Raw genomic sequence first — 27,069 nt, 5'->3', positions numbered from 1 at the left:
TACAGAACCTTGGTTGTATCTTATCCCTACCCTTTCAAGTTCAAGTGGGATACATACCCGAGTATAAATGCCATGAAAATTGGCTTTTTGCGGCAGCAGCACAGAACATTGGAAACATAAATCACACGCACTAAAATTAACATAAAATCAACATAAATTAACATAAAATTAACACAAATCAACATAACATTAACACAAATTAACATAACTTTAACAGTCACTTGGGATCAAGGACAACTTGCTTCTAATCCGGCCGTGGATTCTGGTGTGATCAATGAGGCCAAGACGGGAGCGACGGACTCTTTTCCACCGATGGAAGGAACATCGACAATGTCTCTCCTCCCGCAGACACTGCCCGACCCGCTGAGTCCTGACGGGTTGCGTCACGGTCTGGGACGGCAATTCAAACGCACCGGAACGCAAGAAGCTGCAGAGAGTGGTGGACTCTGCCCCAGCATATCACGGGCACATCCCTCCCCACCATCCGGAGCGTCTACAGGAGACGCCGCCTCAAGAAGGCAACGTCCGCCGTCAACGATCCCCCCCACCATCCGGGCCGTGCCGTCTTCTCACAGCTCCCGTCGGGCAGGAGGTACAGAAGCCTGAAGTCCCCACACCACCAGGTTCAGGAACAGCTACTTCCCTTCAACCATTCAGTTCTTGAACCGACCGGCACAACCCTAATCACTGCCTCAGTACAGCAACACTACAGGCCACCTCTTGCAGTACCATAAACATGTCTTCAATTGTGCCTTTGCTTTTGCACAGTATTTTCTTCTCCTTGTTCCCTGGCTTGTATAATTTATGTATAATTTATGTATAATTTATGTCCTGTGTGTTGTCTGTACCTGTGTGCCTGTGGTGCTGCTGTGAGCAAGTTTTTCATTGTACCTGTACCTCCCCGTGCTTGCCCACGTCACAATAAACTCGACTCGACTCGACTTTGGAGTTTAGAAGGACGGGGGGGGGGGGAGATCTCACTGAAACATCTCAGACCCTGAGGGGACACGACGGGGGGAGGTGTGGAGATGATTCCACCGGTGGGAGGGTCTCAAACGAGGAGACGTAGTTTCAGGGTTAGGAGGCGCTCGTTTAACACTGAGGTATTGTGGGAACTTGTCACAGAGGGTGCGGGATCTTTGGAATTTTCCGCCCTGAGCGTTGTTGAGGCTGGGTTCCTGGAGAGAGAAGTTTTTGAAAGATCACGGAACTGACGACACAGAAGAACAGAGAACGGTACAGCACAGGAACTCGCCCTTCGGCCCACAATGTTGTGCTGAACTAATTAAGCCAATGAAACCTAAGATTAGATATCTTTATTAGTCACACGTACATCAAAACCCACAGTGAAATGCATCTTTTGCGCAGAGTGTTCTGGGGGCAGCCGGCAAGTGTCGCCACGCCTCCGGCACCAACATAGCACGCCTGCAACTTCCTAACCCGTACGTCTTTGGAATGTGGGAGGAAACCGGAGCACCTGGAGGAAACCCACGCAGACACGGGGAGAACGTACAAACTCCTTACAGACAGCGGTGGGAATTGAACTCGGGTCGCTGGCGCTGTAAAGCGTTACGCTAACCGCAACACCACCATGCCTGCCCAGCCTAATCCCTTCTGCCTACACAATGTCCATTTTCCTCCATTCCCTGCCCGTCCATGGGCCTATCTAACAGCCTCTTAAACACCTCTGTCATATCTGCCTCCACCCCCACCCCTGGCAGCACATTCCAGGCACCCAACACTCTCTGTGTAAAGAAAACTTGCCCCACACATCTCCTTTAAACTTACCCCCTCTCCCCTTAGTATTAGACATTCTGACCCCAGGAGAAAAGATTCAGACTGTCTGCCCTATCTGTGCCTCTCATAATCTTATAAACCTCTATCAGGTCTCCCCTCAGCCTCCGCCGGTACAGAGAAAACAACCCAAGTTTCCCTGACCTCTCCTTTTAGCTCATGCCCTCTAATCCAGGCAGCATCCTGGTGAACCTCTTCTGCACCCTCTCTAAAGCCTCCACGTCCTTCCTGTAATGGGGGGCGACCAGAACTGAATGCAATTCTCCCGATGTGGCCTAACCAGAGTTTTATAAAGCTGCAACATAACTTCCCAACTCAGTGCCTCGACTAATAAAGGCAAGCGTGCCGTACGCCTTCTTTACCGCCCTGACGACCTGGGCGGCCACTTTCAGGGAGCAATGGACTTGGACACCAAGATCCCTCTGTACATGACATGCCTGGGGCTGATCAGACTTTGAATGGCAGGGCAGTCTTACTGCTTCAATGTCTGACTGCTTCAATGGTGACGGACCAGAGACCGAAACTATTATCAGTAATCATTACTGGAGTTTGGGAGGAGTGTTAAAAATATCTCAAGCAAGATCGCTGGAACGGTGGGAACCTGTTTTTGGAAAAGTGAGATCACTAGCACTATGAGACGGGATTTCATAACGCACAGTTTCTGGGGTGCGAATCCGAGGGGCAAAAATCATACAACACTGCCATCTGATGTCTGCCTTAGACATTGCCGCAGTTGTACAGAGAAAACAGGTCCAGTGCTATATCAGTCCGTGGTGACAGTCACTCTTTATAAGGCTTTATAAGGCGTTGGGCAGACTGCATGTGGGATATCGTGAACAGTTTTGGGCCCCCGTATCTAAGGAAGGATGTGCTGGCCCTGGAGAGGGTCCAGAGGAGGTTCGCAAGAATGATCCCGGGAATAAAAGGGCTAACGTACGAAGAACATTTGACGTCTCTGGGCCTGGAGTTCAGAAGGATGGGGGGGTGGTGGGATCCCATTGAAACCTCCCGGATACTGAAAGGCCTGGATAGAGTGGACGTGGAGAGGATGTTTCCATCAGTGGGAGAGTCCGGGATCCGAGGGCACAGCCTCAGAATAAAGGGATGTCCCTTTAGAACTGAGATGAGGAGGAATTTCCCCAGCCAGGGGGCGGTGAATCTGTGGAATCCGTTGCCACAGAGGGTTGTGGAGGCCGAGTCATTGGGTGTATTTAAGGAAGGTTCTCGATTGGTAAGGGGGTTAACGGTTATGGGGAGAAGGCACAAGAAACTGCGGACAGTCATGGACACAGCTCAGCACATCACGGAAACCAGTCTCCCCTCCATGGACTCGGTCTACACTTCCCGCTGCCTTGGTAAAGCAGCCGACATAATCAAAGACCCCACCTGCCCCGGACATTCTCTCTCCTCCCTTCTCCCATTGGGCAGAATTTATAAAAACTTGTAAACACATACCACCAGGCTCAAGGACAGCTTCTATCCCACTGTGATAAGACTACTGAATGGTCCCCTATTACGATAGGCGGGCACGGAAGTGTAGCAGTTAGCTTAACGCTATTACAGCACCAGAGACCCAGGTTTAATTCCAGCCGCTGTCTCGAAGGAGTTTGTACGTCCTCCCTGTGTCTGTGTGGGTTTCCTCCGGGTGCTCCGGTTTCCTCCCACATTCCAAAGACGTACAGGTTAGGAAGTTGTGGGCGTGCTATGTTGGCGCCGGAAGCGTGGCGACACTTGCGGGCTGCCCCCAGAACACTCTACGCAAAAGGTGCATTTCACTGTGTGTTTTGACATACATGTGACTAATAAAGATCTTATAAGATTGGCTCCTGACCTCACAATCTACCTCATCGTAGCCCTTGCATCTTATTGTCTGCCTGCACTGCACTTTCTCTGTAGCTGTGACACTTTATTCTGCATTCTGGTATTGCTTTTCCCTCATACAACCTCGATGTACTGGTGTGGTGAAATGATCTGTATTGATGGCATGCAAAACAAAGTTTTTTACTGTACCTCGGTACATGTGACAATAATAAACCAATTCCAGTTCCTCACACCTGTGAACACCGTGCATTCAGTGCAAGAATGAACTCTCCTGATGTGCCTGATCCTGTGGTGTAGAGCCTCTGTGTTAAAATCTCACACAGACGACTTCCACACCACGGTGTGAAGATTGGGACCTGCAACATCAGGACTCTCGTGGACTATCCCATCAGCTACAGACCTGTCCGCCTCTCCACTGCCATAGCTCGGGAACTCAGAAACTCCATCTGCAAACTCGCCGGCAACACCACTGTTGTCGGGCGAATCACAGGCAGCGAGGAGTCAGCGTACCCCAGCGAGATTGGACACCCGGTCAACTGGAGCCGCCACAAAAACCTCTCGCTCAACATCAGCCAAACGAAAGAGCTGATCGTTGACTTCAGGATGGGGAAGGAAGGCAAACAGGTGCCAGTCTACATTGGGGGGAATCGGAGGTGGAGACGGTTAGCAGCTTTAAATCCCTAGGCGGTAACATATTGGTTGACCTGTCCTGGGCCCAGCACATGCTGTAGATGCAATCACAAGGAAGGCACACCAGCATCTTTACTTTCTTAGAAGGTTCGGCTTGTCACTTAACACTATAACAAACTTCTCCAGATGTACTGGTGAAAGTATCGTGACTGGTTGCATCAGGGTCTGGGACGGCAATTCAAATGCACAGGAACGTAAGAAGCTGCAGAGAGTTGTGGACTCTGCCCAACACATCACGGGGACATCCCTCCCCACCATCGGGAGTATCTACAGGAGGCGCTGCCTCAGGAAGGCAACGTCCGTCGTTAAAGATCCCCCCACCATCCGGGCCGTGCCGTCTTCTCGCAGCTCCCATCGGGCAGGAGGTACAGAAGCCTGAAGTCCCCACACCACCAGGTTCAGGAACAGCTACTTCCCTTCAACCATTCAGTTCTTGAACCAACCGGCACAACCCGAATCACTGCCTCAGTACAGCAACACTGGGACCACTTTGCACTACAATGGACATTTTACTTGTTCAAATTGTGTTCTTTCTTGTATAATTTTGTATAATTTATGTTCTTCTTGTGATTAATTTATGTTGTTCTCATTGAGGGGTCAGTGGTGGAAGGGGTGAGCAGCTTCAAGTTCCTGGGCGCCAGCATCTCAGAGGACCTATCCTGGGCCCAACACACGGATGCAATCACGAAGAAGGCATGTCAGCGGCTCTACTTCGTTAGGAGTTTGAGGAGATTCGGTCTGTCTCCAAAGAATCTTACAAATTTCTACAGATGTACGGCGGAGAGCGTCCTGACTGGTTGCATCACCGCCTGGTACGGAGGCTCCAATGCACAGGATCGCGAGAGGCTGCAGAGGGTTGTAGACTCAGCCAGCTCCATCACGGGCACAACCCTCCCCGCCATCGAGGACATCTTCAAGAGGCGGCGCCTCAAGAAGGCGGCGTCCGTCACTGAGGACCCTCACCACCCGGGACTTGCCCTCTTCTCGTTACTACCATCGGGGAGGAGGGACAGGAGCCTGAAGACCCACACTCAACGATTCAGGGACAGCTTCTTCCCCTCCACCATCAGATTCCTGAACGGTCCATGAACCCACGAACACTCCCCCATTATTCCTCTTTTGCACGATTGATTTATTTTTGTAATTTATAGTAATTTTATGTCTTTGCACTGTACTGGTGCCACAAAACAACACATTTCACATCATTTAAGTCAGGGATACTGATTCTGATTCAGTGTGTTTAGGCATTTGCCTGCAATGGTTCTACTGTAGTTTTGGGCATAAGCAGTCATGGGCCCAGTTGGGAAAGCTGGATGTTAACTGTCATGATCTCACCAGGGTAACTAGGATTTACCTGTAATGGAGCCATATAGCAGAATTAGGCCATTCGGCCATAGGCATTCATTGCCTATCCCTAATAGCCTCTGAGCTGGGGAGGTAGTTAAGAGCCAACCAGGGTGTGAAGGTTTCCTGTTATGGTCTCACCATAGGACTTATACAATGAACGGTAGGGCACTAGGGATGTAATGGAACAGAGGGACCTAGGAATACAAGTACATCGTTCATTGAAAGCGGCGTCACAGGTAGACAGGGCGGTGAAGAAGGCGTTCGGCACGCTGGCCTTCATCAGTCAGGGCACTGAGTGCAGGAGTTGGGAGGTTATGTTGCAGTTGTACAAGTCGTTGGTGAGGCCACACTTGGGAGTCCTGTGCATGGTTTTGGTCGCCCTATTATGGGAAAGGTGTGGTTAAAGAGACACAGAAAAGATCTACGAGGATGAGAAACACTCTGATGCTGGAGGAACTCAGCGGGCCAGGCAGCATCTGTGGAGAAAAGCAGGCGGTCAAAGTTTCGGGTTGGGACCCTTCTTCGGGACTGAGGATAGGGAAAAGGGGGAAGCCCGATATATCGGAGGGAAAAACAGAGCAGTGATAGGTGGACAAAAGAGGGGAGGCGGGGTGGGCGCAGGGTGGCGATAGGTAAGGGATGGTGATGGGCAGGTGTGGGGGAGGAGGGGAGAGCAGATCCACCAGGGGATGGGTCAAAGGGAAGGAGGGGTAGAAAGAAAGGCTGGGAAAGGGAAGAATCATGGTGTTGGGGGGGCGTGGTGGGGGGTGGTTTGTGGGGAGGGGTGGGGGGTGGTAGTTTTGTGGGGAAGGGGGGTGGGGATTACTTAAAGTGGGAGAATTCAATGTTCATGCCGTTACGCTGCAAGGTTTCAAAACGCAAAACGAGGTGCTGCTCCTCCGGTTCGCGCTTGGAATTCTCCCGGCAGTGGAGGAGGCCGAGGACTGACAGATCAGTGACGGTGCGGGAGGGGGAGTTGAAGCGACCGGCAACGGGGAGACGCAGATCGCGGTTACGGACGGAGCGCGGGTGTTCTGCGAAACGGTCACCGAGTCTGCGTTTGGTCTCGCCAGTGTTACGAGGATGTTGCCGGGACTCGAGGGCCTGAGTTATAGGGAGAGGTTGGCCAGGCTGGGTCTTTATTCCTTGGAGCACAGGAGAATGAGGGGGTGACGTTATAGAAGTGTTTATAGATTATGAGAGGCATAGATAAGGTGGACGGCAGCAGTCTTTTCCCCAGGGTAGGAGAGTCCAAAACCAGGAGGCGTAGATTTAGGGTGAGAGGGGAAAGATTTAAAAGGGACCTGAGGGGGCAACTTTTTCACACAGAGGGTGGTGAGTATATGGAACGAGCTGCCAGCGGAAGTGGGTGAGGCAGGTACAACAGGGTCATTTAAAAAGCGTTTGGATAGGTACATGGAGGGGCGGGGCTTGGAGGGATATGGGCTGAACGCAGGAAATTGGGACTAGCCGGGTGGGCACCGTGGTTGGCATGGACCGGTTGGGCCGAAGGGCCTGTATCTGTGCTGTATTGCTCTGTGACTCTCAGACACCAGGGCATGTGGGGATTACCTGTCATGGTCTCGCCAGTAAGACTGGGCTGTAATTATGTGCAGTTCTGGTCGCCACCATTACAGGAAGGATGTGGAGGCTTTGGAAAGGGTGAAATGTACCTTTAATGGCAGGACCCTTAACAACATTAATGTATAGAGGGAACTTGGGGTCCAAGTCCATCGCTCCCTGACAGTGGATGCACAGGTCGACAGGGCGGTAAAGGAGGCGTACGGCACGCTTGCCTTCATCAGTCGAGGTGCTGAGTTCAAGAGCCGAGAAGTTACGTTGCAGCTTTATAAGACTCTGGTCAGGCCGCATCTGGAGTATCGCGTTAAATTCTGGTCGCCCCCATTACAGGAAGGGTGTGGAGGCTTTGAAGAGGGCGCAGAAGAGGTTCACCAGGATGCTGCTGCCTGGATTAGAGGGCGTGAGCTATAATGACAAGTCGGACAAACTTGGATTGTTTTCTCTGGAGCGGCGGAGGCTGAGGGGAGACCTGTTTATAAAATTGTGAGAGGCGTAGGTAGGGTAGACAGAATCTTTTCTCCCGGGGTCAAAACATCTAATACTGAAGGACATGCATTTAAGGTGAGGGGGGGGAAGTTCAAAGGAGACGTGCGGGTCAAGGATTTTTTACACAGAGAGCGGTGGGTGCCTGGAATGCGCTGCCAGGGGTGGGGGTGGAGGCAGATACGATATAGGGGTTTAAGAGGCTCTTAGATAGGCCCATGGATGTGCAGGGAATGGAGGGAGTTGGACACTGTGTGGGATTCAGTTTGATTTGGCATCGGGTTTCCTGCGTTGCTCTGGTCTACACTTGACGTCACCCGTTGACGGAGCCATGCCACACCACACCAGGTGCTAGGGCTCTCCAGAGGGAGCGAGCTTCTCCGGCACGCTGGACCCTTTGATTGCCTCCCTCACCTTGACCCAGAAGAGCTTTTGACCCTCTGAGTCCGATGGCCACTGGATGTAGGTCTGCTTCCTCATGACCCTCCTCATCCGATGGTACGTGGACAACTCCGACTCGGGAATGTGCTCCAGGAAGACCAACACCAGAACGTCCTTCAACTCATGGAACAGCCTGTAGCTGGCCAGCTGTAACTCCATGGAGCACCACTCGCTGCTAAGGTAACTGCGGGTCATCACACAGAGCGTTTTCCGGCTCTGGTAGATGCTGTCCACAATGTTGTCCACGATGTACTTGCCCAGCTCAAAGTCCCGGTGATGTAGACACAGCCTGAAGCACTGAGGCCCCTTGACCTCGAGGCTGGGCACCAGCTCCTTCAGGACCCAGTCCTCGTCGCGCGAGTTGTAGGAGACGAAGGCGTCAAACTTGTAGGGCGTGCTCTCCGCCTCGCGCGCCCAGCGCTCGCGCAGCCAGGAGCGGAAAATGTAAAAGCCATACTTGATGTGCCAGTACTTCTTGGCGTAGATGACTGGGCCGAATGTGAAGACCAGCAGGAAGGGCAGGGTGACTTGGAACACCAGCTCCCCCACGTCTAGGTAGCAGACGCGGGCATCAAACCTGTACAGGTACTCCTTCGGCCAGTCGGCACAGGTGTGGTTGTAGAAGTAGGTCACCTGGGTCCTGGGGTTGGACAGGGACCAGTTCACGAACCAGGTGTTCCCACAGGTGCAGGTCAGCGGGTTCTTGCGGACGTCCAGGTAACTCAGGGCAGGTAAGCGTCCCAGCACGGTGCTGTTGACTACCTGGATGGCGTTCTTCCCCAGCAGTAGCACCTTGAGACGGGACAGGTTCCCCACGATGTCCAGCGACGTGGAACGCAGGCCGACGTTCTCCAGGTTCAAGGTCAGGAGGTTCCGGAGGTTCCTGAAGGCCCCAGCGTCCATGCTGTGGATGCCGTTGCAAGCATCGGGCATGGAGAGAGTCCTCAAGCTGACCAAGTCCCGGAAGACATCTTTGGCTAAGGACATTTTATTCTCCCCGATGTACAGAGCCTCCAAGTTAACCAGGCCATTGAAGAATCCCGGGGGTATGATGTTAATACCGTAAGGTTGTTGAGCTTGGAGTTTGAGGGCACGAAGCCTCGTCAGGTTAACGAACGGTCTCTGTGTTCTCACAGCACTGTTGTACCTGATCCAATTCCTCTCCAGATCCAACACTCCAAGCAAAGGTAGGAGGCTGAAGGTCTGCTGGTTGATCCGGCTGATGTAATTCCTATCCAAGTAAAGCTTAGAGAGTCTCTTCAGCCCATAGAAGGACAGACTGCTGAGCCGCCGGATTTTGTTCCCCCCTAGGTCCAAGATGTCCAAGCTACCGAGGTTGGTGAAGACCTTGCTGAAGACCACCGAGATCCTATTGTTGCGGAGGTTCAGCTGCCTCAGGCTCCCGAGGCTGCCGAAGGTGTGGTTGTAGATGTCTGTGAGGAGGTTGTTGTCCAACCGGAGGAAACGCAGGGAGGCGAGGTCGGAGAAGGCGCCCCTCTCGATCACCGCCACGTTGTTGATGTTCAGCATCAGCTCCAGGAGATTGGGGGCGTGGGCAAACGCCCGTCCGGAGATGGTGAAGATCCGATTGTAGCGGAGGGAGAGGCGGGTCAGGTTGGGGAAGAGAGCGACCGGTGCTCCGTCCTTCACGCAGGGGACAAGATGGTTGATCCGGTTGTGTTCCAGGGTGAAAGAGACGGCTTGCCTCTTGGAGTCGAACAACAGGCAGTTGATGGAAGTGAAAACATTGCGGGACAAGTCCCAGTTGACCACGGGTGGGCAGCCCTCCAGGGAGGAGAGGGAGGAGATCTGGTTGTCCCTGAGCACCAAGTGACTCATGGTCCCCCGTCCCAAATGCCAGCAAAGGTCGGAGAGCATCCGACCTCGGAGCCGCAGCCCGGAGTAGTTGACCTTCTTCAGGTCCACGCTGGTGGTCCTGAGGAACTCCGAGATGTTCAGGGGGTTCCGGCTGAGGACCAGCCACTGGACGCCTCTCAGGTCCAATCTGGCGAAGTCCACGGCACTGGCCAGCTGGTTGTCCGCCAGATCCAGTGTGAGCAGTCGGCTCAGGAGCCCCGGATGACCGTCCAACCTTGCCAGGGAATTGTTGGCGAGGTAGAGGGCTCGGAGGGAGGGAGGCAGCGAGGAGGTGCATTGGAGAGAGGACAACTTGTTGTCGCTGGCGTGCAGGAAGGCAAGTTGTCTCAGGCCCGAGATGGAGTGAGCCAACTGTGAGAAGTTGGAGAGGTGGTTAGAATTCAGGTAGAGGGTCTGAAGGCTCCCTAGTGTCTCCAGAGCATTGGGCTCAATGGTCAGCAACTGGTTATGCTGGAGGAGCAGGTGTGCTAAGCTGTGAAGATCCTGGAACCTCCATGGTCTCAGGCGAGAGATGAGGTTGTAGGAGAGGTTGAGGGTCACCAGGCTGGACAAGTTCCCGAAAGCACCAAGGTCGATCTCCCGGATCTGGTTGTAGTCCAGCCTCAGTGTCAGGAGATTGGGCAGTGCCCGGAAGCCGCCTGCTCCCAGGAAGCGGAGCTGGTTGTGGGAGATGTTGAGGTGCAAGGCGCTGGGGGGCAGGTCAGACACGGCGCCGGACACCCGCGTCAGGAAGCGGTGCACACATTGGAAGCTGCCATTGCGCCAGGGCGTCTCCTGGCAGTTCCGGTAGCTGTAGCCCAGGACCACAGGAGGGGTTGGTCTGCCGAGCAGGACACAGAGCGGGAGCCAAGCTGGGTGCAGTCCAAACATTGTGTGTGCGTCTCTCTCTCTTTCCAGTCCTGGGATGGATCTTCTCAGCCTCCTGTCGAAAAGTCAGATCGTAAGGTTCACTCAAAACAAGGCTTAAGGTGAGAGGGAGGAGTTTCAAAGGGGACCTGAGGGGTAAGTGTTTCATATTTACCCTCAGGGGTAAGAGTGGGTTGATAAGATAAGATTTCTTTAGTAGTCACATATACATCGAAACACACAGTGAAATGCATCTTTTGCGTAGAGTGTTCTGGGGACAGCCTGCAAGTGTCGCCACACTTCCGGCGCCAACATAGCATGCCCACAACTTCCTAACCCGTACGTCTTTGGAATGTGGGAGGAAACCGGAGCTACTGGAGGAAACCCACGTAGACACACGGGGAGAACGTACAAACTCCTTACAGACAGCGGCCGGAATTGAACCCGGGTCGCTGGTGCTGTAATAGCGTGACGCTAACTGTTACACTACCATGCCTGCCCTGTCTGGAATGCGCTGTCAGAGTAGACAGTGGAATCAGGTACAATCAAGACAGACACTTAAGTGGGGAAGGCAGAGATGGATGCAGTTCTAATGATGAGTCACGACTGTGTGGCCAGATCCTGCTCTAACTCCATCTACAAGTTTGCAGATGATACCACCGTCGTGGGCCGTATCTCATATAATGATGAGTTGGGGTACAGGAAGGAGATAGAGAGCTTAGTGACACGGTGTCATGACAACAACCTTTCCCTCGATGTCAACAAAAGAACAGAGCTGGTCACTGACTTCAGGAAAGGGGGTGGTGTACATGCATCTGTCTACATCAACGGTGCTGAGGACGAGAGGGTTGAGAGCTTCAAGTTCCTGGGAGTGAACATCACCAGTAGCCTGTCCTGGTCCAACTGAGGAGATGCCACGGCCAAGAAAGCTCACCAGCGCCTCTACTTCCTCAGTAGGCTAAAGAAATTTGGCATGTCCCCTTTGTCACTCACCAACTTTTATCAATGCACCATAGAGAGCATCCTATCCGGATGCATCACGGCTTGGTACGGCAACTGCTCTGCCCAGGACCGCAAGAAACTGCAGAGAGTTGTGGACACAGCCCAGTGCATCACGGACACCAGCCTCCCCTCCCTGGACACTGTCTTTACCTCTCGCTGCCTTGGTGAAGCAGCCAGCATAATCAAAGACCCCCACCCACCCGGGTCATTCTCTCTTCTCTCCTCTTCCATCAGGTAGAAGATACAGGAGCCTGAGGGCACGTACCACCAGGCTCAAGGACAGCTTCTATCCCATGGTGATAAGACTATTGAATGGTTCCCTTATACGATGGGATGGACTCTTGACCTCACAATGTACCTTGATGTGACCTTACACCTTATTGTCTACCTGCAATGCACTTCCCTGTAGCTGTGACACTTTACTCTGTATTCTGTTATTGTTTTACCCTGTACTACCTCAATGCACTCTGTAATGAATTGACCTGTACGATCGGTATGCAAGACAAGTTTTTCACTGTACCTCGGTACAAGTGACAATAATAAACCAATACCAATACCTCAATGTACTGATGTGATGATATGATCTGTATGGATGGCATGCAAAACAAAGTTTTTTACTGGACCTCGGTACACGTGACAATAACAAACCAATTTACCAATTTTCCTTATAACTCCAGCCCTCCAGTCCCGGTAACATCCCTGTGATCCTTTCTGGCACCCTCTCCAGCTTAATGATGTCCTTCCTATAGCTGGGCGACCAGAACTGCACACAGTACTCCAAGTATACTCCACTGACGACTTGTACAGCTGTAACGGGACATCCCAACTCCTGTACTCAGTACCCTGACTGATGAAGGCCAGCGTGCCAAACGCCTTCTTCTCCACCCTGTCCGCCTGTGTCTCCACTTTCAGAGAACTATGTACCCGTACCCCTTGGTCCCTCTGTTCTACATCTCTCCCCAGGACCCCACCGTTCACCATGGAAGTCCTGCCCTGGTTTAACTTCCAAAAATACAACACCTCGCACTTGTCCGGGTTAAATTCCATTCTCCGTTCCTTGGCCCACTTCCCCGGTTGCTCTAGATCCTGTTGTAAGCTTAGACAACCTTCTTCACTGCACACGTCACTACCATGAGGGCAGGCACGGTAGTGTAGCGGTTAGTGTAACTCTTTACAGCGCCAGCGACCCGGGTTCAAATCCGGCCGCTGTCTGTAAGGAGTTTGTACGTTCTCCCCGTGTCTGCATTGGTTTCCTCCGGGTGCTCCGGTTTCCTCCCACATTCCAAAGACGTACGGGTTAGGAAGTTGTGGGCGTGCTATGTTGGTGCCGGAAGCGTGGCGACACTTGTGGGCTGCTCCCAGAACACTCTACGCAAAAGATGTATTTCACTGTGTGTTTCGATGTACATGTGACTAATAAAGAGATCTTATCAATGTTGGTGTCTTTTGCAAACTTTCTAACTACGCTAACAACATTGTGATCCAAATCGTTAATATGGATGACGAACAACAGTGAGCCCAGCACCGATCCCTGCGGCACACCGCTGGTAACAGGCCTCCAACCTGAGAAATAACCCTACACAATCCCCCTCTGACACTCCCACCGAGCCAGTTTTGTATCCAATTGGCCAGCTCACCCAGGATCCCTCGTGATCTAACCTTCCGGACCAGCCTACCATGCGCGACCTTGCCAGAGGCCTTGCTAACGTCCATGTAGATGACATCTACCGCCCTGCCCTCATCTATCCTCTTCGCCACCTCTTCAACGAACTCAATCTAATTCGTGAGACACTACTTAAACTCGCAATTAAACGCCTAACTAAACTAATCCCTTCTGCCAACACAATGCCCATCGCCCTCCATTCCCTGCACATCCATGGGCTTATCTAAGACCGTCTTAAACCCCTCTATCGTATCTGCCTCCACCCCCACCCCTGGCAGCACATTCCAGGCACCCACCGCTCTCTGTGTAAAAAAAACTTGCCCGCACATCTTTCCCCCTCTCACCTTAAATGCACGCCCTCTGGTATTAGACATTTTGACCCTGGGGAAAAAGATACCGGCTGTCTACATAATCAGGGCATTGAGTACAGGAGTTGGGACGTCCCGTTACAGCTGTACAAGTCGTCAGTGGAGTACACTTGGAGTACTGTGTGCAGTTCTGGTCGCCCAGCTATAGGAGGTGTCTCACATAATCTTGTAAACTTCTCTCAGGTCTCCCCTCAGCCACCACTGCTCCAGAGAAAACAACCCTTAACAACCGTTAAACGACCTCTCCTTATAGCACATACCCTAACCCTAACCCAAAATTCACCACCACCCCCAGCCCTTGCCCTAACCCTAACATCCCACAACCTGTGCCTACACCCCCACAAGCCAAAACCCCCCACAAAGGTAATTTAACCCCCCCCCCCACCCCCCGCTCCCACCTCACATACAAGACTACAATACCTGGGACCCCTATCCCAACCTATCAAGATATGGAATCTGGAATAAGGCACAGATCACAATAAAGGCGAGTGGAGCGGGACCAGGGTAATGAAGGTGCGGGCCAAGTCAAAGTGGCAGGGTCCAGTGAGACTGAATCTCCCGTAACGAGATCAATGAACACAAGAGGGATAATTTTCCCACTGCCCGCTAACTCACAACCTAACACAGCACGAAGAAGGCACACTAGCGTCTTCACTTCCTCAGAAGTGTAAGGAGATTGGGCATGTCATTGAAGACTGACAAACTCTGACTGGCTGCATCACAGCCCGGCGTGGGAACTCCCAACGCACAGGAACGCAAGGGCAGCGGGACTCAGCCAGCTCCACCGCGGGTACAGCTCCCCCCACCGCCGAGGAACGTCCACAAGGGGCGACGTCTCAGGGAGGCGACCTCCATCGTCAGGGACCCCCCACCGTCCCACTTCTCGATGCTGCCGTCGGGCAGGAGGTCCAGGAGCCTGAAGACCCCACACCTCACGGTTCAACAACAGCTTCTTCCCCACTGCCGTCAGGTTCTTAAACCCACCTGAAAGATCCCAACACTGCCTCGGACTGGACTTCCCTCAACCTGCACGAATGTGTTTATTCTGTCATGTAAGTTATGTATCATTGATGTTAATTTAAGTTTAGTTAACTTACAGTTGTCATGTTTGTAGCGTACTGTTAAAATGCTGCTAAAACCTAATTTTCATGCCATTTCTCCCCTGAGGATTTTTGCCTATGACAGCAATAAACTTGAACTTCCCACAGCACTGCCATTATTGACAAGTAATACAAAGAAGCAGAATCTACCTCTAACAGCCACATAAATGCAAATTCTAACAGCATTTTCTGCTTTTATTCCTGTAGTAATACAGAATTAATTATATAATTTCACTTCCTCCGCTTTGTCTAATCCTAATTCGAGACGATACTAAATCCCACTCTCTCCCCACAACCCTGCATCAGTCCCCACACTGATCCCACTGTCCCGCTCCCTCCCCACAGCCCTGGTCTGTCCCAAACAAATCCCACAGCCCCTGTTTCAGCTGCCAAATCTGTACTGACCACCAACCACCCATTTACACTGAGCCCCATTTTATTCTCCCCACATTCCCACCAACTCGCCCCAGATTCCACCCCTCACCCTCACACACCAAGGGGGGGGGGGGTGCAATTTACAGCGGCCGATTAACCCACCGACCCCGCATGTCGTTGGGATGTGGGAGGGAACCGGAGCACCCGGGGGAAACCCACGTGGTCACGGGGAGAACGTGCAAACTCCACACACACACACACACACACACACACACACACACACACACACACACACACACACACACACACACACACACACACACACACACACACACACACACACACAGCGTCAGAGGTCGAGATCGAACCTGGGTCTCTGGAGCCGTGAGGCAGCAGCTCGACCCGCTGCGCCACCGGGCTGCCCCAAAGAAGATCCTCCGGATGGATTAAGCCTTCACAGGAGACAATACCAGAGATATTCCCCCCTCACCTTCTGTGAAGAAATCTCTCCCCACCTCCATCCTGAATGGCCGACCCCTCATTCTGAGATGGTGACCCCTGGTCCTGGACCCCTGAGCCAGGGGAAACATCCTCTCCACACCCCTGAAAGCCCCGGACATCCAGACTCAAGAACAGCTTCTTCCCCTCTGCCGTCAGACTCCCGAACCAACCACCTCTCTCACATCCCCTTCCGGGTGGTGATGTCAAGTTCTTGGACTCTTCTGAATTGTCCCGTAAGAATTTTGTAACAATGAGACCCCCTCTTAGCACAGTATTTCATCTGTATGATCTGTACGATCAGTATGCAAGACAGGTTTTTCACTGTACCTTGGTACAAGTGGCAATAATAAACCAATACCAATACCAGTTGACTCCTAGGTTGCCTCTGTTCTACAACAAGGATGTGGAAGCTTTAGAGAGGGTGCAGAGGATGCTGCCTGGATTGGAGAGCACGTCTAATGAGGATAAGTTGAGCGAGCTGGGGTTTTCTCTTTGGAGAGATGGAGGATGAGAGGTGATTTGATAGAGGTGTACAAGAGGCATAGGTCGAGTGTTCAGTCAGGGACTTTTTCCCAGGGTGAAAATGGCTCACACGAAGGGGCATAATTTTAAGGTGATTGGAGGAAGGTATAAGGGGGATGTCAGGGGGTAAGTTTTTTTACACAGAGAGTGGTGGGTGCGTGGAACGCACTGCCGGCAGAGGTTGTGGGGGCAGATACATTAGGGATGTTTAACTCTTAGGTAGACACATGAATGATAGAGAAATGGGAGGCTATGTGGGAGGGAAGGGTTAGATAGATCTTAGAGCAGGATAAAATGTCAGCACAACATTGTGGGCCAAAGGGCCTGTACTGTGCTGTGGTGTGCTATGTTCTATGTTCTACAACACTCCCCGGGGCCCTACCATTCATGGTGAAAGTTCTCAGCTGGGTTGACTTCCCTAAATGTCAAGGCACTTATCTGAATTGAGCGCCACTTGAATGAGTTAACATAGAACACAGTATAGACCCTTCAGCCTACGATGCTGTGCCAAACCAATGACACCACAATTTTGCAAAGCTTAGGGTCGGACAGACTTGGGTTGTTTTCTCTGGAGCAACGGAGGCTGAGGGGAGACCTGATAAAAGTTTATAAGATTATGAGGGGCATAGATACTGATACAAGGAAAAAGATACTGGCTGTCTAATCTATGCCTCTTCTAATCTCTCCGAATGTTGAAAGTCTTCCCATCCCAGGGATTGGTCACTGCTGCATCCCTTCTACTCACCGTGAAACCTTTCCCCTTTCCCCGTTCCCTTCCCGGCAGATTTCTGCTGGCGTTTGGCTCCGTGGCGTCGGTGTGGCTGGAAGCTCAGGGCTTCCTGAGACTACACTGACTTGTGAAAGGGATGTGGTTCTAAGCACCAGAACTGGTGCATCAGTCTGTCAGCTGTGGGAAAGGGGAAGGGGTAGTGATCTAAGTGGAAAGTGGTTTCAACAGTATTCAACAGATAATCCGTTGTCTGAGGCTCCCAGAAGCAAACAAGCTAAATACCCAATCATTAGTGGTATAGATAAGGCGTTGGTATTGGTTTATTATTGTCACTTGTACCGAGGTCCAGTGAAAAACTTGTCTTGCAAACCGATCGTACAGGTCAATTCATTACGCAGCGCAGTTACATTGAGTTAGTACAGAGTGCATTGAGGTAGTGCAGGTAAAAACAATAACAGTACAGAGTAAAATGTCACAGCTACAGAGAAAGTACAGTGCAATAAGGTGCAAGGTCACAACAAGGTAGATCGTGAGGTCAGAGTCCATCTCATCGTATAATCACCGTTCAATAGTCTTATCACGGTGGGGTAGAAGCTGTCCTTTAAGTCTGGTGGTACGTGCCCTCAGGCTCCTGTATCTTCTACTCGATGGAAGAGTAGAGAAGAGAGAATGACCCGGGTGGGTGGGGGTCTTTGACTATGCTGGCTGCTACACCAAGGCAGCAGGAGGTAAAGACAAGAGTCCATGGAGGGGAGGCTGGTTTCCGTGACGCGCTGGGCTGTGTCCACAACCCTCTGCGGTTTCTTGCGGTCCTGGGCAGAGCAGTTGCCGTACCAAGCCGTGATGCATCCAGATAGGATGCTTTCTGTGGTGCATCGATAAAAGTTGGTGAGTGTCAAAGTGTCAAGGGGGACATATCAAATTTCTTTAACCTCCTGAGGAAGTAGAGGTGCTGGTGAGCTTTCCTGGCCATGGCATCTACATGATTTGACCAGGACTCCCAGAAACCATGTTCACTCCCAGAAACTTGAAGCTCTCAACCCTCTTGACCTCAGCACCATTGATGAAGACAGGTGCATGTACGCCGCCCCCTTTCCTGTGAGGAGGTGTAGGATTAATAAACTATAACTGTATTGATATCTTAAGACGGATGAGAATTATGGCTGCTTGAAATACTGATTTAAAAAGTGTCCTTCAGGCCAGAACAGCCACACCACTGCTTTCCTGGGCTGGGTGCTGTGTGGTAATTGCTGTGTCTGGAACTTAATTGGATTCCCATTATGCTTGACTATGGAGATGATGGTCAATTTTAACGGGAAATGGGAAGGCTGTCTCAAACAATGAAGGTGATACCTGCCTTTGTCTCACCCGATTGCAAAATGATTAGCTGAACCTGTGGTGTGAGGCTGCTCTTTGTCCATATGCAGTAGCCCTTTGTCCGTTTCCTGCTCAACCAAGAACTCCGGCACCTGATTCATTAAAGTGTGCGTGACAATCCCTGTATAAATCTCTGTCTACCCCTTTGTACTGGGAGAACTCGGGAAGCGACTCTTAGTGAGTGCTGAAGAGAATTCTCCTAGCGGTGCACTGCTAATAAAGGTATCTGTTCGAATCGACCTCTTGGCACTGTGTTATTTACAGCGGACGGAGAGGGAAATTGATTTCGGGATGACACCTGAAGTCTATGACCAGCTCTGTTGTTTTGTTGACATTGAGGGAAAGGATGTTGTCATGACACCATGCCACTAAGCTCTCTATCTCCTTCCTGTACCATGACTCATCGCTGTTTATGATACGGCCTACAACGGTGGTGTCATCTGCAAACTTGTACATGGAGTTAGAGCAGAATCTGGCCACACAGTCACACAGGCTTTTTCCCAGGGTTGGGGAATCAAGAACTAGAGGGCACAGGTTTGAGGTGAGAGGGGAGAGATTTAAATGGGAACCTGAGGAACAACCCACCCAAATCCTGATGGGAAAAGCCAGCTTGCCCATAAATCCGGTCATAGCTTAGGAAGCATTGAGCCATCCAGCACAGAATTGTCCAACATGTCCATGTAGACTCGCCAGTACCCATCTACACCAATCCCATTCCCCAGCACTGGGTCTGTACCCTTCCCTGCCTTGGTGATTCAAGTGTTTGTCCGGATACTTCTTCAATATTGTGAGGGCAAGACCCTTAACAGTGTTGAAGAGCAGAGAGACTTTGGGTCGCAAGTCTATGACTCATTGAAAGTGGCTACACAGGCAGATAGGCTGGTTGAGAAGGCTTATGGAATGCTTGCTTTCGTTAATCGAGGTATTGAGTATCGGAGTCAAGAACTTAAGATGCATCTCCATAGAACTCTGGTTAGGCCGCATTTAGAGTATTGCCTGCAGTTCTGGTCACCTCACTACAGGAAGGATGTCGAGGCTTTAGAGAGGGCGCAGAGGAGGTTAACCACCTGGATTTGAGGGCATGTGCTATCAGGAGAGGCTGGACAAACTTGGGCTCTTTTCTCGGGAGTTGCAGAGGCTGAGGGGTGAACTGTTGGAGGTGTATAAAATGATGAGGGGCATAGATAGGGTGGACAAGCAACATCTTTTTCCCATTACTGAGCGATCCAATACCAGAGGGCATGCACTTAAGGTGAGAGGGGGTGGGTTCAGAACAGACATGGGGGGTACGTTTTTTACTGAGAGAGTGGTGGATGCCTGGAATGTGTTGCCTGATAGGGCGGCAGAGGCAAATTCGTTGGGGGCTTTTAAGAGGGGCTTAGATGGGCACATGAACAGAGGGATCTTGGGGTCCATGCCCATAGATCCCTCAAGGTTGCCATGCAGGTCGATAGGGTTGTTAAGAAGGCGTATGGAGTGTTGGCCTTCATCAGTCGGGGGATTGAATTCAAGAGCTGCGAGGTGATGTTGCAGCTCTATAGAACTCTGGTCAGACCACACTTGGAGTATTGTGTTCAGTTCTGGTCGCCTCATTATAGGATGTGGAAGCTTTAGAGAGGGTGCAGAGGAGATTTACCAGGATGCTGCCTGGATTGGAGGGCATGTCTTATGAGGATAGGTTGAGCGAGCTGGGGCTTTTCTCTTTGAAGAGGAGGAGGATGAGAGGTGAGTTGATAGAGGTGTACAAGAGGCATAGATCGAGTGGACAGTCAGAGACATTTTCCCAGGGCAACAATGACTAACATGAGGGGACATAATTTTAAGGTGATTGGAGGAAGTTGTAAGGGGGATGTCAGGGGTAAGTTTTTTACACAGAGAGTGGTAGGTGCGTGGAACGCACTGCCGGCAGAGGTTGTGGGGGCAGATACATTAGGGACATTTAACTCTTAGATAGACACATGAATGATAGAGAAATGGCTACGTGGGAGGGAAGGGTTAGATAGATCTTAGAGCAGGATAAAATGTCGGCACAACATCGTGGTCCAAAGGGCCTGTTCTGTTCTTTACTGTTCTATGTTCCATGTTCTCTGCCTCCACCTCCCCCTCAGGCAGTGCGTTCCAGATTCCAACCCCCACCCCCCCGGGGGAAAAATTCCTCCTCGGATCCCCTCTAAAGCTCTAACCCCCTCACCCTCTCATCTTTGACACTCCCTTCATGGGGAAAACCATTCACTCTACTTACACCCCCCATAATTCCGTCCCCCTCTATCGGGTCCCCCCTCCGCCCCAGGGGGAACGGACTCAGCCTCTCCACTCTCTCCTCGGAATTGAGACGCCCCCGTCCCAGGCACAGTCCGGGGGAATCCGGAAACGCAGGAGTCTGTGGATGCTGGAATCTGGAGCAACAAACCAGGAACTCAGAAGGTCGAGCAGCGTCTGTGGGGAGGGGAGGAATTGTCGACGTTTCAGGTCTTGATGTAGGGTTGCGACATGTCCAGTGAAAAGCTTTGTTCTGCATGCCATCCATACAGATCATTTCATTACATCAGTGCCTCGAGGTAGTACAAGGGAAAACAATAACAGAATGCAGAATAAAGTGTTACAGCTACAGAGAAAGTGCAGTGCAGGCAGACAATAAGGTGCAAGGGCCACGACGGGGTAGATTGTGAGGTCAAGAGTCCATCTTATCGTACTAGGGAACTATTCAATAGTCTTATAACAGCGGGATAGAAGCTGTCCTTGAGCCTGGTGGTACGTGCTTTCAGGCTCTTGTATCTTCTGCCTGACGGGAGGGGGGAGAAGAGAGAACGCCCAGGGTGGGTGGGGTCTTTCATTATGCTGGCTGCTTTCCCAAGGCAGTGGGAAGTGTAGACAGAGTCCACGGAGGGGAAGCTGGTGTCCGTGATGCGCTGGGCTGTGTCCACAACTCTCTGCAGTTTCTTGCGGTCCCGGGCAGAGCAGTTGCCGTACCAAGCCGTGATGCATCCGGATAGGATGCTTTCTATGGTGCATCGATAAAAATTGGTGAGGGTCGACGGGGACATGCCGAATTTCTTTAGCCTCCTGAGGAAGTAGAGGCGCTGGTGAGCTTTCTTGGCCGTGGCATCTACGTGGTTGGACCAAGACAGGCTGTTGGTGATGTTCAATCCTAGGAACTTGAAGGTCTCAACCCTCTTGACCTCAGCACCATTGATATAGATAGGAGTGTGTGCACCCTGTGCCCCTCCCCTCCCTCCTGAGTTGATCCTGGTAAATCTATACACCCTCTACAGCGCCATCACATCCTTCCTACGGTGCCCTGAACAGGGCTTTTGATTCAGGGTGGAAGATATGCCCAGTGTTTGCATGTAGGGGTGAGACTGATTCACGTAGAAAGCATCCTATCCGGATGCATCCCGGCTTGGTACGGCAACTGCTCTGCCCGGGACCGCAAGAAACCGCAGAGAGTTGTGGACACAGCCCAGCATGTCACGGAAACCAGCCTCCCCTCCTTGGACTCTTTACCTCTCGCTGTCTTGGTGAAGCAGCCGGCATAATCAAAGACCCCACCCACCCAGGACATTCTCTCTTCTCTACTCTTCCATCAGGTAGAAGATACAAGATTCTGAGGGCACGTACCACCAGGCTTAAGGACAGCTTCTACTCCACTGTGATAAGACTATAGAACGGTTCCCTTATATAACGAGATGGACTCTGACCTCACGATCTACCTTGTTGTGACCCTGCACCTTATTGCACTGCACTTTCTCTGTAGCTGTGACACTTTACTCTGTACTGTTACTGTTTTTACCTGTACTACGTCAATGCACTCTGTACTAACCCAATGTAACTGCACTGTGTAATGAATTGACCTGTATGATCGGTATGCAAGAGAAGTTTTTCTCCGTACCTTGGTACACGTGACAATAATAAACCAATACCAGTACCAAGAGAAACTATAAAACTATGCAATATGCAGAGCTGTAGCATAACATATGGTGTGCAGGCCCCACCACTCGACACAGTGGGGCCGGTTAGCTCAGTTGGTTAGAGCGTGGTGCTAATAACGCCAAGGTCGCGGGTTCGATCCCCGTACGGGCCACTACTTTTCTTCCTGTTAACCACTCCGTGAGGGGAACTCCCACAGCAGCTCAACGCCTGTCCTTTCAGCAGCCTGTCTGGCGCAGAGGCTCTCTAACCCAAAGACGAAACCGCCTGGGGAGCTCCACCTCACTGCTGCCGTAGCTTTACTGCCACCCCTCCTCCACCTTATCTCAGAGCTGAACGCTGCTGCTGCTTTTTGAACACTTTTGGCAGGAAAAGCAGTCAACCGTTCAAGTTTATTGACATAGGCATGCACACCCAGGGTATAAATGCCATCAGAATTAGCTTTTTGCAGCAGGAGATCAGTACTTTGCAATCGTGACAAACATAATTTAACATTAATAATACATTAGTTACGTGACACAATGAACAAAAATAATATAATGACGTTAGTACAAGTTTGGTATTGGTTTATTGTTGTCACTTGAAAAACTTGTCTTGCACACCGATCATACAGATCAATTCATTACACAGTACTTTGAGGTAGTACAGAGGGCATTGAGGTAGTACAGGGTAAAAACAATAACAGAATACAGAGTAAAGTGTCACAGCTACAGGGAAATGCATTGCAGGCAGACAATAAGGTGCAAGGTCATAACAAGGTAGATCGTGAGGTCAGAGTCCATCTCATCGTATAAGGGAACCGTTCAATAGACTTATCACAGTGGGGTAGAAGCTGTCCTTGAGCCTGGTGGTACGTGCCCTCAGGCTCCTGTATCTTCTGCCTGATGGGAGAGGAGAGGAGAGAGAATGACCCGGGTGGGTGGGGTCTTTGATTATGCTGGTTGATTCACCAAGGCAGTGAGAGGTGTAGACAGAGTCCGTGGAGGGGAGGCTGGTTTCCGTGATGCGCTGGGCTGTGTCCACAACTCCCTGCAGTTTCTTGCGGTCCCGGGCAGAGCAGTTGCCGTACCAAGCCGTGATGCATCCAGATAGGATGCTTCCTGTGGTGCATCGGTAAAAGTTGGTGAGAGTCAAAGGGGACATGCCAAATTTCTTTAGCCTCCTGAGGAAGGAGAGGCGCCGGTGAGTCTTCTTGGCTGTGGCGTCTACGTGGTTGGCTACCTTAGGTAGAATTAATGGGTTGAAGAACCTTATGGCAGTGGGGGTGAAACTGTGACAGAAGCAGGCCCCTCAACCAACCGAGTTTGTGATGACCATTGTACCATTTGTCCTCACTAGATCTGGAGCTACCTATGTAATTGGAAAATTGGTTTAAAATTGTCACACGTACTGCGGTACAGTGAAAAACTTTGTTTTGCATGCTATCCATACAGATCATTTCACCACGTCAGTACATCGAGGTAGTACAAGGGAAAACAATAACAGAATGCAGAATGAAGTGTGACAGTTACAGAGGAAGTCTTTGATTATGTCAGCTGCTTTACCGAGGCAGCGGGAAGTGTAGACAGAGTCCACGGAGGGGAAGCTGTTTTCCGTGACGCACTGGGCTATGTCCACAACTGTCTGCGGTTTCTTGCAGGTCCCAGGCAGAGCAGTTGCCATACCAAGCGGAGATGCAACCCATTGGGATATTTTCTATGGTGCATCTGCAGAAGTTCAAGAAATTCCATCTGTCAGTGTTCCAAGTCAAGTTGAGTTTGTTGCCGTGCACACAGGTACAGTGAGGTACAGGTACAGTGAAAATCTTCCTTGTAGCAGCATCACAGGCGCATAGGTACAGACAACGTAGACAGGGCGGTGAAGAAGGCGTTCGGCACACTGGCCTTCATCGGTCAGGGCACAGAGTAGAGGAGTTGGGACGTTACATTGCAGTTGCGCAAGTCGTTGGTGAGGCTGCACTTGGAGTCCTGTGTACGGTTTTGATCGCCCTGTTATAGGAAAGACATTGTTAAACTGTAAAGAGCGTATTCTGTTATTGTTTTACCTTGTACTACAGGGCCTAAGTTACAGGGAGAGGCCGCCCAGGCTAGGTCTTTATTCCTTGGAACGTAGGAGAACGAGGGGCTAAAGATTATGAGAGATGTGGATAAGGTGGACGGTCACAGTATTTTCCCCAGGGTAGGGGGGAGTCCAAAACTGAGGGGGGGGGTTATAGGTTTAGGGGTGAGAGGGGAAAGATTTAAAAGGGACCCGAGGGGCAACTTTTTCACGCAGAGGGTGGTGAGTCTATGGAACGAGCTGCCAGCGGAAGTGGGTGAGGCAGGTACAACTGTGCCACTGGATAGGTACACGGAGGGGTGGGTACACAAACTTTCACTGGCACTCCTTCCCCTCCATGAATGCCACCCGTTCTGTTAACAAAGAACACAGAACAATCAATCAATCGGGGAATTGAATTTAGGAGCCGAGAGGTAATGTCGCAGCTATATAGGACCCTGGTCAGACCCCACTTGGAGCACTGTGCTCAGTTCTGGTCACCTCACTACAGGAAGGATGTGGAAGCCATAGAGAGGGTGCAGAGGAGATTTACAAGGATGCTGCCTGGATTGGGGAGCATGCCTTATGAAAACAGATTGAGGGAACTCGGCCTTTTCTCCTTGGATCGACGGAGGATGAGGGGGCGCCAGATAGAGGTGTATAAGGTGATGAGAGGCATTGATCGTGTGGATAGTCAGAGGCTTTTCCCCCAGGGCTGAAATGGTGGCCACAAGAGGACACAGGTTTAAGGTGCTGGGGAGTAGGTACAGAAGGGATGTCAGGGGTAAGTTTTTTACTCAGAGAGTGGTGAGTGTGTGGAATGGGCTGCCGGCAACGGTGGTGGAGGCTGATACGATAGGGGCTTTTAAGAGACTTTTGGATAGGTACACGGAGCTGAGAAAAATAGAGGGCTATGGGTAAGCCTAGAAATTTCTCAGATAGGGACATGTTCGGCACAGTTTTGTGGGCCAAAGGGCCTGAATTGTGCTGTAGGTTTTCTGTGTTCCTATGTTTCTAACGCAGTACAGCACAGGAACAGGCCCTTCGGCCCATCATGTCTGTGCCGAACACGATGCCAAATTAAACTAAATCCCTTCTGCCTGCACATGTTCCATCTCCCTCCACTCCCTGCAAGGAGGGATCTGTATCTATTCAAAAGCCTCTTAAACGCCTCTATCGTATCTGCCTCCACCCCCACCCCCGGCAGCGCATTCCAGGCACCCACCGCTCTCTGTGTAAAAAAACTTGTCCCGCACATCTCCTTTGAACTTTCCCCCCTCATCTTAAATACACGCCCTCTGGTATTAGATATTTTGACCCTGGGAAAAAGACACCAGCTGTCTACTCTGTCTGTGCCTCTCATAATCGTATGAACCTCTATCAGGTCTCCCCTCAGCCTCTGCCGCTCCAGAGAAAACAACCTGAGTTTGTCCAACCTCTCCTTATAGCTCATGCCCTCTAATCTGGGCAGCGTCCTGGTGAGCCTCTTCTGCACCCTCTCCAAAGCCTCCACATCCTTCCTGTAATGGGGCGACCAGAACTGCACACAGTACTCTAAGCTGTTGAAACTGCTTAGTTTTGACTGTGTGATTTGCTCTATATTAAAACCGGGCTCTCAAAACAAAGTTCCGACAAGAAATGGGATTGCGGCAATTATCTTGTCTCGGGTTTTAACAGCTAAGGAGCAGGTGGAGATTTTAAATTTCTTTTAAGTTCCTCATTGTATTAAACTATACCTCTCACTGCTTCAGGGGAACGGGTATGGAGGGCAACACTGCTGGGACTCGAGAGCCTGAGGGGTTGGGCAGGTGGGGACTTTATTTCTTGGAGCGTAGGAGACTGAGGGGTGACCTTACAGTGTATAAAATCATGAGGAACATCGTTAGGGTGAATGCGCGCACTTTTTCCCCAGGGCTGGGGAATCAAGAACTAGAGGGCACAGGTTTAAGGTGAGAGGGGGAGAGATTTAATAGGAACCTGAGGGGCAACTTCTTCACCCAGAGGGTGGTCCGTGTGTGGAACGAACTGCCAGAGGAAGTGGGTGAGGCAGGTACAACAGTATCATTTAAGAAGCACTTGGACAGGTGCGTGGAGGTGTGGGTACACAAACTGTCTTGGTCACCTCGTCACGTTTAAATGGTATCATAGAACAGTACAGCACAATACAGGCCCTTCGGCCCACAATGTTGTGCTGACCCTTAAAACCTCACCTTGAACACTGTGTGTTTCGATGTACATGTGACTAATAATCTTATTTCATAAATGGGACCTGCTTAGATGGGAATCTGGGTCGGCACGGACTGGTTGGGCTTGAAGGCCCTGTTTCCGCGCTGTGCTAAGGGGAACCCCTCGCGGACCATTCCTCAGGGTGCTCCCAAGGGGTGTTTCAGCTGAGTAGGAAGGAAACGCTGTACCCCAACCGCTTCCCCCCCCCCACCCCCCGACTAAATGTGGCCCCAAAACCCTCCAGCCCTGGCAACACCCCCGTAAACCCCCTTTGCGCCTTCCCCAGCCCTATCTCATCCCACCCACCACCTCCCGCACCAGCTGAGGTTTCAGATGGGGGTGCCCACTTAGCAGCGCAGA

General features: G+C 51.3%; 1 protein-coding gene and 1 non-coding gene across 4 annotated transcripts; one reads left to right on the top strand and one right to left on the bottom strand.

Moving 5' to 3' along the window:
• Window positions 1–6,477: 6,477 nt before the first annotated feature.
• Window positions 6,478–17,228, bottom strand: tlr21 (toll-like receptor 21). Of its 3 annotated transcripts, none has more exons than XM_052045853.1 (2): window positions 17,158–17,228; window positions 6,478–10,957 (listed from the first exon to the last, which is right to left on the bottom strand). In XM_052045853.1, the coding sequence occupies exon 2, from the start codon at window positions 10,903–10,905 to the stop codon at window positions 8,068–8,070; it is 2,838 nt and encodes a 945-aa protein (XP_051901813.1). In that variant the 5' UTR covers window positions 10,906–10,957; window positions 17,158–17,228; the 3' UTR covers window positions 6,478–8,067. The 3 variants fall into 3 exon arrangements, with proteins under 3 accessions (XP_051901813.1, XP_051901814.1, XP_051901812.1); XM_052045854.1 differs by lacking the exon at window positions 17,158–17,228 and adding an exon at window positions 15,880–15,968; XM_052045852.1 differs by lacking the exon at window positions 17,158–17,228 and adding an exon at window positions 15,758–15,914.
• Window positions 17,229–22,526: 5,298 nt separating this feature from the next.
• trnai-aau (transfer RNA isoleucine (anticodon AAU)) lies at window positions 22,527–22,600 on the top strand. The gene has a single exon. It is a non-coding gene; the product is annotated as a tRNA-Ile (tRNA).
• Window positions 22,601–27,069: the final 4,469 nt, after the last annotated feature.

Source organism: Pristis pectinata, chromosome 40 (genome assembly GCF_009764475.1).
Source record: "Pristis pectinata isolate sPriPec2 chromosome 40, sPriPec2.1.pri, whole genome shotgun sequence".
Taxonomy (NCBI): Eukaryota; Metazoa; Chordata; class Chondrichthyes; order Rhinopristiformes; family Pristidae; genus Pristis; species Pristis pectinata.
The sequence above is the reverse complement of the archived record's forward strand: the minus strand, read 5'-3'. Positions and strand labels throughout refer to the sequence as shown.